This window comes from Paramisgurnus dabryanus, chromosome 23 (genome assembly GCF_030506205.2).
Source record: "Paramisgurnus dabryanus chromosome 23, PD_genome_1.1, whole genome shotgun sequence".
NCBI classification, from domain to species: Eukaryota; Metazoa; Chordata; class Actinopteri; order Cypriniformes; family Cobitidae; genus Paramisgurnus; species Paramisgurnus dabryanus.
Window position 1 is genome coordinate 24,889,907 of NC_133359.1, and position 13,644 is coordinate 24,903,550.

General features: G+C 39.5%; 1 gene segment (V, D, J or C); it reads right to left on the reverse strand.

Annotated features, from left to right (window-relative positions):
• Nucleotides 1–6,480: 6,480 nt before the first annotated feature.
• LOC135781682 (immunoglobulin kappa variable 3-15-like) lies at nucleotides 6,481–6,931 on the reverse strand. The segment is given in 2 exon segments: nucleotides 6,481–6,779; nucleotides 6,883–6,931. Coding segments are annotated over 2 exon segments (348 nt in total).
• Between the last annotated feature and the right edge of the window lie 6,713 nt (nucleotides 6,932–13,644).

Sequence of the window (13,644 nt, forward strand, 5' to 3'; positions counted from 1 at the left end):
GGTAAACCTTCGGACTCTCTGGAGTGACCATTAAATCCGAAGAGTGTGGAGATGCCTGGCTCTCTGTCGGGTAAGGAAAATCAGAAGAGACCACAGGAGCAGTCAGAGTTGGACACGAAACACTCCGAAGCAAACTGTGGGCCATTGTCGGAGCGCACAACCTCCGGGATTCCATGACGTGCAAAGATGGATTTAAAGTGTTCAGCCACAGCCTCTGAAGTTGTCTACATCAGTTTTGCATCCTCAAAGAACCTAGAAAAATAGTCCACAATGACCAAGTACATCTTGCTGTCTTTCTGAAACAGATCTGCTCCAACTGTGGACCATGGCCTCGACGGAAAATCAGTAGGCAACATCGGTTCCCTGAGGTTAGTTCTCTGATGTGCACACGTGTCACAGTTCTCAATCATTTTTGTCAGCTCTTTACTAAGACCTGGCCACCAAACTGATTGTTTAGCTCTCTCCCTGCACTTTGTGATGCCCAGATGTTCCTCATGCAGTTTCTGTAGCATCTCGGCTTGGAGCGACGCTGGAATCACAATCCTGATACCATTCAACAAAAGTCCATTTTGCACAGGTCCCCTGCAAATGACAGGTAAGGCTGAAAAACTTTGCAGAGGAACTAGAGGTTTATGATCAGTCTCGATGTGGAAATGTTTCCCAATGAGAAACTCAGCAAACCTCTCACAGGCCCATGTGGAGGCCAGCGCCTCCTTCTCTATTTGCGCATATCGTTTCTCTGTATCACTGAGAGACTTTGAAGCATACGCAAAAGGTTTCCACACATTCTCTGCTTGCTTCTGAAGGAGAACAGCACCCAGCCCATATGAAGAGGCATCCGCAGAAACTACTGTATCCTTGTTTGTATCATAGAGCGCCAAACCGGGAGGTTTTGTCAGTTCCTCTTTGATTTCCTCAAAAGCCACCTGCTGAGGTGATCCCCAGACCCACATATTGGACTTTCTCAATAAGTCTCTGAGTGGTTGTGTTTTCTCTGTCAAATGTGGTAAGAATTTACCAAGGTGGTTGACCATTCCCAAAAACCGCCTCGTTTCGCTGATATTACATGGTTGTTTCATGGCTTTTATTGCTTCCACCTTATCTGGGTCTGCACTCACCCCGGTCTCCTCAATGATTTGTCCAAGAAACTTGATTTTACTCCTGGAAAACTCACATTTCTCATTGAGAGTGACACCTGCTTCCTGAAGTCTTGAGAGCGTCCGTCGCAGCCTCTCGTCATGTTCACTTTGAGTGGCCCCCCAGACAAGCACGTCATCCATTTGACAGACGACACCTTCCAGACCCTCAAGAATTCTGGACATGCGTTTTTGGAAATGTTCAGGTGCTGAAGAGATTCCAAAGCATAGACGGTTATAACAGTATCGTCCAAATGGAGTAATAAAGGTGGTGAGCAAAGAGGATTCCTTAGAAAGTGGAACCTGCCAAAAGCCAGCATTTGCTTCAAACTTGGAAAACACTTTGGCTCCAGCAAGTTGTCCCAACATGTGCTCCACAGAAGGTAAAGGATGTTTTTCCCTCATAACTGATCTGTTCAGTTCAGTGAGATCTGTGCAGATTCTCACTTTCCCTGACGGCTTTGGCACCACGACCATGGGAGCACACCACTCTGTTGGTTCGGTTCTTCTACCTTTGAAATTACTGTTCCATTCGGGTTAATTCTTCCTTCACCTTTGGTAAAAGAGGGATGGAAATGCGTCTAGGTGTTGACAGAGAAAATGGTTTTGCCCCTGGTTTTAGCACAATGCTGTACCCTCCATTTTGCCAACAGTCCTTAATGAAACAGCCCCTCCTAACTTTACTTTTATGAGTGTCTGCAGAACTGCTAGGAGAGGTGGAGGTGTAGCTGCTCTTTTTAAAGATGTCTATCAATGTAAGCAAGTGTCATTTGGGAATTACCCATCTTTTGAATATCTAGGTATTGTGTTGAAAGGTACCCCACGCATTCTACTTATCATTATTTACAGGCCCCCAAAATACTCTCCAGCATTTCTTGAGGACTTTACAGAACTGTTATCAACAATTTCCTCAGAGTTTGACCGTTTTGCTATTGCTGGAGATTTTAACATTCACATAGATAAGCCAGAAAACATTATGGCAAAAGATGTCACAGCTGTTTTAAACACTTTTGATCTGACTCAACATGTACATGGACCCACACACAATCGTTGACACACGCTAGATTTAATTATCAGTAAGGGTGTAAACATTTCATCAATTGTTATTAAGGATGTAGCACTGTCTGACCATTTCTGTATTTTCTTTGATATATTAATCTCTCCTACTATTGAAACTAAATCTGTGTCTGTCAAAAAGAGATGCTTAAATGAGAACACCAGTGTGCTGTTTATGAAGGCTGTATCTTTAACACCAAGCATATCTGCAGACTCTGTTGATTTTCTCCTTGATTCCTTTAATTCGAAAGTTAAGAGTGCAATCAATGATATTGCTCCTGTGAAAGTCAGGAAGAAGAATGGCAGGCAAAAATCACCTTGGAGAAACTCAACAGAGGTGCAGAATATGAAAAGACAATGCAGAAAAGCTGAGCGCATGTGGCGGAAGACAAAACTTGTAACTCACTATAATATCTATAAAGACAGCCTTCATGCTTTCAGTGTAGAACTAGGCAAAGCTAGACAGACTTTCTTTTCAAATATTATAAACAACAACATAAATAACACACGCACTCTTTTTGCTACTATAGAGAGACTAACAACCCCCCCAAGTCACATTCCAAGTGAAATGCTCTCAGACAGCAAATGCAGTGAGTTTGCTTACTTCTTTTCTGAGAAAATTAATAATATCAGAAAGGTGATCAGCACATCCTTGAGCTGCGCAGGGGTCAGACAAATCAGACCACAACATCAGAAAGTAGTTACAATGTCTGATTTCGAAGCAGTTGATGGTAAAATTTTGGAAGAAACAGTACAGCATCTTAAAACATCAACCTTGCCCTTGACACACTCCCCACATCTTTTTTCAAAAGTGTCTTTAACTGTTTAGAAGCAGATCTCCTAGAAGTGGTAAATTCATCCCTTATCTCTGGGACTTTTCCAAAGTCCCTTAAAACTGCAGTTGTTAAGCCCCTCCTGAAAAAGAGCAACTTGGATAACACTGTGTTGAGCAACTACAGACCAATCTCAAATCTTCCTTTCATAGGCAAGATCATTGAAAAAGTTGTTTTCAATCAGCTGAACAAATTCTTAATTTCTAATGGTTACTTTGACATTTTTCAATCTGGTTTCCGACCACACCACAGTACAGAGACAGCGCTCATAAAGATAATAAATGATATTCGCCTCAATACAGACACAGGCAAACTATCAGTGCTGGTGCTACTCGACCTCAGTGCTGCTTTTGACACTGTCGATCACAACATACTTATTGACAGGCTGGAAAACTGGGTCGGGCTTTCTGGGATGGTCCTAAAATGGTTCAGGTCATACTTAGAAGGGAGAGGTTATTATGTAAGTATAGGTGGCCATAAATCTGAGTGGACATCCATGACATGTGGAGTCCCGCAAGGCTCAATTCTTGCGCCACTCCTGTTCAACCTGTATATGCTCCCACTAAGCCAAATAATGAGAGAGAACCAAATTGCCTACCACAGTTATGCAGACGACACTCAGATCTACTTAGCTCTATCCCCTAACGACTACAGTCCCATTGACTCCCTGTGCAAATGCATTGATGAAGTTAACAGTTGGATGTGCAAAAACTTTCTTCAGTTAAACAAAGAGAAAACTGAAGTCATTGCGTTTGGAAACAAAGATGAAGTTCTCAAGGTGAATGCATACCTTGACGCTAGAGGTCAAACAACTAAAAATCAAGTCAGGAATCTTGGTGTGATTCTGGAGTCTGACCTTAGTTTCAGTAGTCATGTCAAAGCAATAACTAAATCAGCATATTATCACCTCAAAAATATCGCAAGAATTAGATGCTTTGTTTCCAGACAAGATTTAGAGAAACTTGTGCATGCTTTCATCACCAGCAGGGTGGATTATTGTAATGGCCTCCTCACTGGCCTTCCCAAAAAGACCATTAGACAGCTCCAGCTCATTCAGAACGCTGCTGCCAGGATTCTGAGCAGAACCAGAAAATATGAACATATCACACTAGTCCTCAGGTCTCTACACTGGCTACCAGTTACATTTAACATTGATTTTAAAGTATTATTAATAGTATATAAATCACTCAATGGACTAGGACCTCAATACATTGCTGATATGCTCATTGAATATAAACCCAACAGATCACTCAGATCATTAGGATCACATCAGCTAGAAATACCAAGGGTTCACTCAAAGCAAGGAGAGTCAGCTTTTAGCTGTTATGCCAGTCGCAGCTGGAACCAGCTTCCAGAGGAGATCAGATGTGCTCCAACAGTAGTCACATTCAAATCCAGACTCAAAACACATCTGTTTAGCTATGCATTTACTGAATGAGCACTATGCTGCGTCCGAACTGATTGCACTATATTTTATATGCACTATTTTAATTCTTTTTATTTCTCTTGTTTTTATTCTTATTTTTAACTGTTTAATACTTTTATTCCTGTTTTATTCTTTTTCACACATTTAAATTTTTTTTATTAAAATCAAATTTATTTTATTTTAATTGATATTTTAAATTCATGTATCTTTGATTTTTTGTTTTCTCATTTCTATGTAAAGCACTTTGAATGACCTCTGTGTATGAAATGTGCTATACAAATAAACTTGCCTTGCCTTGCCTTGCCTTGCCTTGCCTTGCCTTGCCTTGCCTTGCCTAAGCCGCTGAAGAGATTTGGAAATTCCTGCTCCACTCTTTCTTTTGAGCTTAAGCTGACATCATCCAGCCTGGCTACAATTTGAAGTGCAGCGACTGCTGGCCTGCCTAGCAATGGCATGTACAATCCGTCAACAACATATATGTCCTGTTTTGTGCATTTGTTGTTTTTACTGAGGGTGGCTGTAAATTTCTCTTTTACATTCAATGATGTTCTACCTGGCCCCATGGAGAATTTTACCAGCATGTTTCAGTTTGTTGAACCCGCCCTGGTTGTACAATGTCACAGGAACAACTGTAACATCTGCTCCAGTGTCAATTTTGAACACTAGATCCAAGTTGTCAATTTTTATCTCAGTCATCCATGGGCTTTCAGTCACGTTTGTTGTTACTGAGCCTAGGAATGCAATGTCTTCATCAGTTAGTGTGGCAATATTTACCTTGGGCACTTTCTTTGACTTGCACATTTTTGCATAATGTCCCTTCTTATGACACCGGTTGCATATTGCATCTCTTGCTGGGCATAATTGCAGGTTATGGCCTCTTGTGTCTCCGCATCTGGAACACTGAATCCCCTTTTTATATTTTTCATGAGGTGGTTTCTTTGCAAATTGTACATAATGTGGCTTCACTTGTTTTGATTTAACATTGCTGTTCTGTGTAGACTGCACGCTGTCTAACTGTTCGTTTACGATTTCCCCTTTAAAGTTGGACTTGAGCTTCGTAATCAGCCGCATCCTCGGGACTTAAATGCATATAAGTTAATATGTCTTCTGCTTCCTCACCCATCACGTAGATCAGAGCATTCACCTGATTTTCGTCTGCCTGCATCTCCAATCCTGACACAATTCAAAATCTTTCGAAGCGTTTTATCCATTTCAACCAGTCACCCGCTTTAAATGTGAATTTCTCAGGTGGAGAAACCTGAAACTGATTCATGATGATGCCGTGAACTTGTCCAGACAGCCCCCCCTTCGGCCGACAGGACAAAACGAAACTAAAACCGAAACTAACGTCCCGACTTCAATAACTCACTTAAAAGTTGCATTTCTGCACTTCTGACACCATGTTCTATTGTTAATAGGCACAACGACAGCCTTTGTAATGGAGGACGACGCGACAACCAGCCATAACTTCTGATAACTCTTTATTATATCTTCAGTACCGTAACACACACAGTATATGTCACTACTGTTTCCTGTGTATTCCAAAACTACCGTAAAGAACCTAATAATACAGGTAGTGGATAAACAGCTCTGCCAAAAGTCTTTGATCTATCAGTGAGCACAGGGATGCAGATGATAGAGAACAGAAATGAAGGTTGTGACAGAGTAATAAATTACTACAATTTTTATCTTACACACAAGGTAAACTATAATCACAATATTGCCAAAATCACATTATTATCACATTATGAGGGTGCATATAAACGTGGTGAATGATACTGACTGATGTTTCTCTACATGAATATTAAATTATTGTGAATTAAACTGTAGTACAATAAGAATAAAAATCATCCATGTTGAAGCTGTTTTAACTTAGCAGAAATTAATAGATAAATAAATAATTATATAGTTCAAAATAAATCATCTGTAAGTGAAATAAACTATCAGCATCATCATCTGCAGTATCTGTCAGGTGTATGAGTGCAGTCACTGTGAGTCTGACTGACAGAGGTTTTTGTATCACTCTTTATCACTGTGTCAACACATAACCACTGTGATAACTCTGACAGTAATAATCTCCTGGATCTTCAGTCTGAACTCCACTGATGGTCAAAGTGAAATCTGTGTTTGATCCGCTGCCACTGAATCTTGATGGGGTTCCTGTGTAGAGGGTTGTTGCATAATATATGAGGAGTTTCTGTAAGTACCAGGCTAAACAAATACCACTATGCACTGCACTGCTGACTTTACAGTTTATTTTAACTTGTTGTCCTGGTTGAACTGCTGTTATTGATGGACTCTGAGTAAGAGTGTACTGTCCTCTACACACTGAAAGATACAACAAGAATGAAATATAAGACAACACTGAAACAAATCAATATTTCACTCTTCAATGAATTAATGATCATGATAAAAATGTTACAACACAAACCTTGAGTAAAGACTGTGAGTGTCCAGATGAAGATGATGATGAAAGTCATTGTTGTTCTTTTGGTTTGTGTGATGATGAAGATTCTGTTCTGTTCTGATCTCAGTCATGAAGTGTTAAACTCACAGCACTATAAACACTCACACATCACTGAAGCATGACAACACAATGCAAACTAACTCTCACTTCCTTTACATTATTTATCTGAACAGACTTTTTCTTTTGAACATAGTCAGTGACCTCTTCCTACAGTCAGTATTAAACATGCTCTTTAATTCAAACATTAGTATTTACAAGAAAACTTTGCAGGAAAATATTCACACCACAGACTCTACACACTGACTGTTCACCATATGTTATTGTTAAATAGACAATTACTTCTTAATTCAATTTTAAACCATAAGACTTATTTTAAACTGTCAACTGAAAGACAATTGTAATACTGAGGTTATTATTTTAATTTAACTTAATTAAAGAGGCATTACAAATTAAACTTATAATATTTGGCAATGTATGCTGTTCATTCCATGCTGATTTTAGAAGATCTGTCCTATGTGTGTCTGAGATGTTTGTTTTCAGAGACCCAAGCCTTTCAACTAATGCCACATTTTCAGATCTCACACATCTGTGCTGAACTCCTCTATCACAGATCAAACAGTCGTATCTCATGCCTACTGAAGATCATACAGGTTATCTTAGATGAGCGTTTGAGTAACATCAACAACCACTGGGTTCCTGTATTACTGTTAATGTCACAGATATTTGGATACAGAATCACACCTGGACCTCCATTCTTTTATCTACATTCATATGGCTCACAAAATAGACGAACTGGAGCTTTACATCGCCGGGAACCAATACATCCGTGACTGTGGCATTATGATCATATCTGAGACCTGGTTGCACCCAGGGATCCCTGACGCTGCAGTGCAGTTGGCGGGTCGTACTTTACATCGCTGGGACAGAAACAATGAATCTGGTAAGAGCAAAGGGGGCGGTGTGTGAATATTTGTGCATAATGACTGGTCAAACAACAGTATAATTCTTAAAAAGCCACTGTTCCCCGGATTTGGAATATATGACTGTTAAATGTCGACTGTTCTTTTTACCGCGAGAACTAACAGTAGTCATTGTTACTGCTGTTTATATTCCACCCAATGCCGATGTTAGCACAGCTCTCGCTCTCTTATCGGATGCTATAAACAAACAACTATGTTAAGGTGACCAGATTTTTTAAATGAAAACCGGGGACATTTCCTAGTTAAATGGTCAAAATATCATTAAAATATAATTTGTTGTTATCTATGAATTACAAAATGGGGACAAAATGTTTTTTGAAAGTTTACTTCTTTTTATTGTTGTGGGTTCACTGCAAAAATGACTTACTTCTTACTTAATAGTATTTTGACGTATTTTCAGTTCAAATATAAAAAAAAAATCTTAGAACAAGATGCATTTTCTTGATAAGCAAAATCCCCTAAGAAAAATCTAGCTTTAAGAAAAAAAATGTAAGTGAATTTGTGCTTAAAACATGCAAAAAAAGTTGTGAACTTGAAGTTGTAGTAGATTCCTTTTTTTTGCTTGTTTTAAGCACAAATTTGATATTTCGATCTAAAAATTAGACTTATATTTTTAGGTCATTTTGCCCATCAAAAAAATGAATCTCGACTTAAGAATTTTTTATATTTGTACTGAAAACAAGAGCAAAATACTAATAAGAAAGTCATTTTTTGCAGTGTTTCTAATTCAATTAATTGAACAATTTCTGTATCCTAAAAATCTATATATTTTTATTTTTTTCGTTTTTTACAAGAGACATACCCTATCATCAAAAATGACTTCTAATGTACTACTTCAGCTGATTTCATAACATTGTAAACGTGAAGAACAGAAGAAATAATGCAAAATGTAAACATATTTAGCCTACACAAAACAAATGCTCGTAACATACTGTGATCAGTTCACTTCATTGGTTTATTACTTTAATTTAGCATGAGTAGTTAGTACCTTAAAGGCCGCGGTATACTTTTTTTCCGCGTCCGCGTCCGGCTCGCGCGCACACGCGTCCGCGCAGCTTTTCGAGTATACTCCCCGCGGCTACACGCGGATGGCCGCGTTCGACACTATACGCAATACAAATGATTTCTTATTCAAATTATTAGTCTAACAGGCTGTCAGGGCAGCACTGATTTGGCAACATTTACAGTACATTAAAACATTAGGATAGGAGAAGAAAAGTAACTCATCCACCATTGCAAACACAGTTTAGAACAAACAACAAGACAACAAAGAACAGGAATCAAACAAACATGCTCCAGAGCTTTCTGTTCTTGGAAGAAGTAAAAGTTAAAGAAGAAAAACGATAGTGTGTGTGCAAATGCTGTCTATTTCCTTTGTATAATTGTTTATAGTGGAGTGCACTGTCTAAATATTTTCACGCGCATGCGCTGTTGTACGCGGACTGTACGCGCACTGTCCGCGCGGTCTCAAATTTTGGGCTGCACGCGGACGGTCCGCGCGGCCGGCCGCGGACCCTCTTGATGACGAAAATTACGTCATGCGGACGGCGCGCATACGCGGACGTCCCTAGTATACTTTCGGCTTAAGCCCCCATAACTTTAACTGTTTTCATATCTTATGATAACTTGATTGATGATAATGACGCTTTCTCATGTGTCTCGTAGTAAATTCTTCATCGCGAAATCAGTGGCGTGCGCAAGTAATAAGTAGCTCGCGGCCCCCTCTGCTGGTGAAAATAATCATTACATGATCGCTCCGGTCTGGTACTACAAACGCTATGTTGATCGGGTTTTTCAGTGTATTTGCTGGTTGTTTTGGACATGCTGTAAAACGGGGACATTTCCGGGGACAGCTTTAGTCGGGGACAGAACACCAAAAAACGGGACTGTCCCCGGAAAATGGGGACGTCTGGTCACCTTAAACTATGTGCTCACTCAAACGGAGTACACATTATAGCCGGAGACTTTAATAAGGCAGATCTGAAAATAGTACTTCCACATTTTTTCCAATATGTGACCCGTCACGGAAACCAGGGACTCAAGTCGGCAGCACAAGTTTCGAGAAAATGAGAAACAAAGTTTTTTTTTTTCGAAATTTGTGATTTTCGTTTTATTGCAGAATCTGTTAGTTGAGATCACGAAGAAGCCCCTCCATGTTTGAGATAGCCGTTTTTGTATATTTAAAAGCGTACATTTTGTGGTTAAAATAGGCTTGTTTTTCCGGAGATTCTAGCGTGCAGCGGGGGGGCGTCATTGTCTGTGTGTATATTTACATACTGTATAAGCTTGTGTTTTCGCCTCCGCCCCCAAAGCGAACAGCGTGACTACTAAATAAGGATAGTTCGCCCAAAAATGAAAATATTGTAATTAATGACTCACCCTTATGTCGTTCTAAACTCGGAAGACCTCCGTTCATCTTCGGAACACAGTTTAAGATGTTTTATCGTTAGATTTAGTCCGAGAGCTTTCCCCTTCATTGAAAATCTATGTATGGTTTCCATGTCCAGAAAGTTAATAAAACATCATCAAAGTAGTCCATGTGACATCAGTGGGTCAGTAAGATTGTGTTGATGCATCGAAAATACAGTTTGGTCCAAAAATAGCAGAATTACGACTTTATTCAGCATTGTCTTCTCTTCCGGCTCGAGCGTGAAGTCACGTGACTGTAGTGACGCGCTGCCCTGTTCCTCAGACATGTTTGCTAAGTTTTTTTTTTTTCAAACTTATAGCCTGCGTCTCCCCAGACTGTAAAGCTCAAGCGCACAAAACAAAAGAAAAATAAAAGAAGCTGGGGCGGAACAAATAACAGTCAGCCGCATCGTACGTCAGCCGCGTCACTGACTTTATGCGGCGCAGCAGTCGGATGACGTCAAAGTACCGCGAGAGCTCTTCAAGAAATCTTACGGAGTAGTTTAATTTCGACTCGCTCTCGCGGTACTTTGACGTCATCTGTATGTCAGTTCTTGCAGCGCAGCATGAGTCCACTCCAAACACACAGAAGTTACACAGATATCGTTGTATTCTTCATATAATTGGCTACATGTTTTGTCTATCAATATTTTCCATGAAGTCATTGGCTGATGGAGGAACGAGCGAGCCATTGGTAACCTCTCTAAAGGATGTCACGTTTTCGACGGTGCTGTTTGGATGATCTATTATACTACTTCCCTATTTTAAATACAAATTTTGAAGGCGGGTTCATGTGTTTAACGGAGTGTAAACTCATATACCCTTACATGTTACGATTTGAATAGTCTTCAGATTATATATTATATTGTATTACCAGACATTCATGCGAAATCTGATGTAAACAATCTATATTTCACGGATTATACGCATTTGTGGACAAATATGGTCATTGGATAATCTGAAACAGACTGGATTCGACTTGTGATCCCCACAAAGGTAAAAGAGTCATGTTTATTTTTGCGGGTTGTCATTTGGTCATAAAATAATACATATGATGCTAGAACATCTCAAAAAGGGTTTTACAGGGGGTATGGCTTAGCTAAATGAGATGTAAATGAGCCCTATTGTCTCCCCCAGCTGAAAAGAAGAGTCCCTTTCGTCTCGATTTTCTCGGTTTGAGTATTTCTGAGTTCCTATATTCAAATGGCCACAACTTCTCCAAATCTTATCAGATTTCCATGTGTTACACATCATTGGAAAGCTTAGAAACTGCACTTTCAGAATCTTTGAATAACTCAAAATGCCCAGATCCGACTTGTGTCCCTACTTTCCGTGACTGGTCACATATGTTAAATGTCCGACCAGAGGGGATAACACATTGGACCATGTGTATACTAACATTAAACACGCATATAGAGTTACCGCTCTCACTCACCTAGGCCAATCAGATCATCTCTCTCTGTTGCTTACCCCAGCATACATCTCCATTAGAAGATGTAAAACATCATTTTTAAAGACTATTTCTATATGGCCTGAAAATGCACTCTTACAGCTCCAGGATAGCTTTACACACACTGACTGGGAAGTCTTTAAACATCATGACCGGGCTGTTCATACTGAAGCGGTATTGGCCTACATTAAGTATTGCATGGACAACGTTACAGTAAATAAAACTATCCGGGTTTTTCCCAACCAGAAGCCAGAGGTGGAAAAAGTACTAAAATACTGTACTCAAGTAAAAGTAAAGTTACTTTAATAATATTTTACTTAAGTAAAAGTTAAGTTACTGGTCTAAAAATCTACTCAAGTAAAAGTAAAAAGTAAATCATTTTAACTTTACTCAGAGTAAAAGTTACTTTTTTACAGCGGGGAGAGGTGGAGGATTTTAGTATAGTTCAAAAACGACAAGGGAATAGAAATCTCAAACTAGTTGTTTTTAATTGTAGGAACATCTTTACAATTAAAGTGCAATAACAAAAAGTTAATAAAATAAAAAGCTTTTTTAAACTAAGAAACATTTATGGAATTATTTAATGATTTTACATGTGAGTTATGCACTTTTGAAGGTGGTCAGCAGCTTGTAAATACAATCACTATAGTAAGGTTGTAATTGATGTATTGCTGGTAACATACATTATTTTATTAAACTATATATCTAGTTTAAATGAGCATATAATGAGATGAGTGCCATGTCTATATACTTTTGACACGTTTATTGTCTTCTAGCTTCCCTGACCTGATGTCAGACCTTTATTCTTCTCTCTCTCTCTCTCCAATGTCTAATGACCTGCGCATTCTCGAGGACGTTCTGAAGTTGTGTTTGACTTGACGCGAAGCTGCTAGACTGCGGAGGATAATGCGCATTGTATTAAAAACGCGTCGTGCAAATTAGCAGTAAAACCCGGTCTGCAATTTCGTACTCAAGAGCATGAATCCTACTTTTCATAGGAATGAAACACTCGCTTTGCGTCAGTGGAAAGTGGTCGCTTAAATATGACCAGGGGTTTCTTTCATAAGATTTGAACTGAGGCGGGTCTACATTAGCGCGCGCCTGTCTCGCCCGTCTCCATGGTTCTTTTTGTGCGTTCCCCCGCCCATCAATCATCCGTTGCGCGTCTTCATCACTTTGCTTTTTTTAAATATTTTTTTACTCAGTAACGGATATGATTTAAAATGTAGCGAAGTACAATACTTAAAACAAAACATACTTAAGTAAAAGTAAAAGTACAGATTTTAAAAACTACTCAAAAAAGTAAAAGTACACAAAAAAACTACTCAATTACAGTAACGTGAGTAAATGTAATTCCTTACTTTCCACCTCTGCCAGAAGCCCTGGATGACCAGACAGGTCCATAAGCTTCTTAAAGATTGGAATGCTGCTTTCAAGTCGGGTGATAGAGCTCTCTACAGTGCTGCTAGAGCCAACTTGAAGAGAGGAATCAAGGATGCAAAAAGGGACTATAAAAATAGGGTAGAAGATCATTTTACAGACAATAAACCACGACAGATATGGCAGGGATTTCAGCACTTAACAAATTTCAGAGGTAGCAAATGCATAGCTGTAAACGCTTCGGTATCACTGGCAGAGGAGCTGAACTGCTTCTTTGCTCGTTTTGATAAACCACAGCCGCAAAAAACTATACCACCCCAGTCTACCCCAGATTTTGTTACCCCTCACTCACTGTTCAGGAGCATGAAGTGAGGCGGGTGCTTAAAATGGTGAATACACGGAAAGCTTGTGGCCCTGATGGCATCCCAGGGAAGGTGCTCAAGGGATGTGCTTATCAGCTCTCTGGAGTCTTCACAAATCTATTTAATCTCTCTTTGACACAAGCTG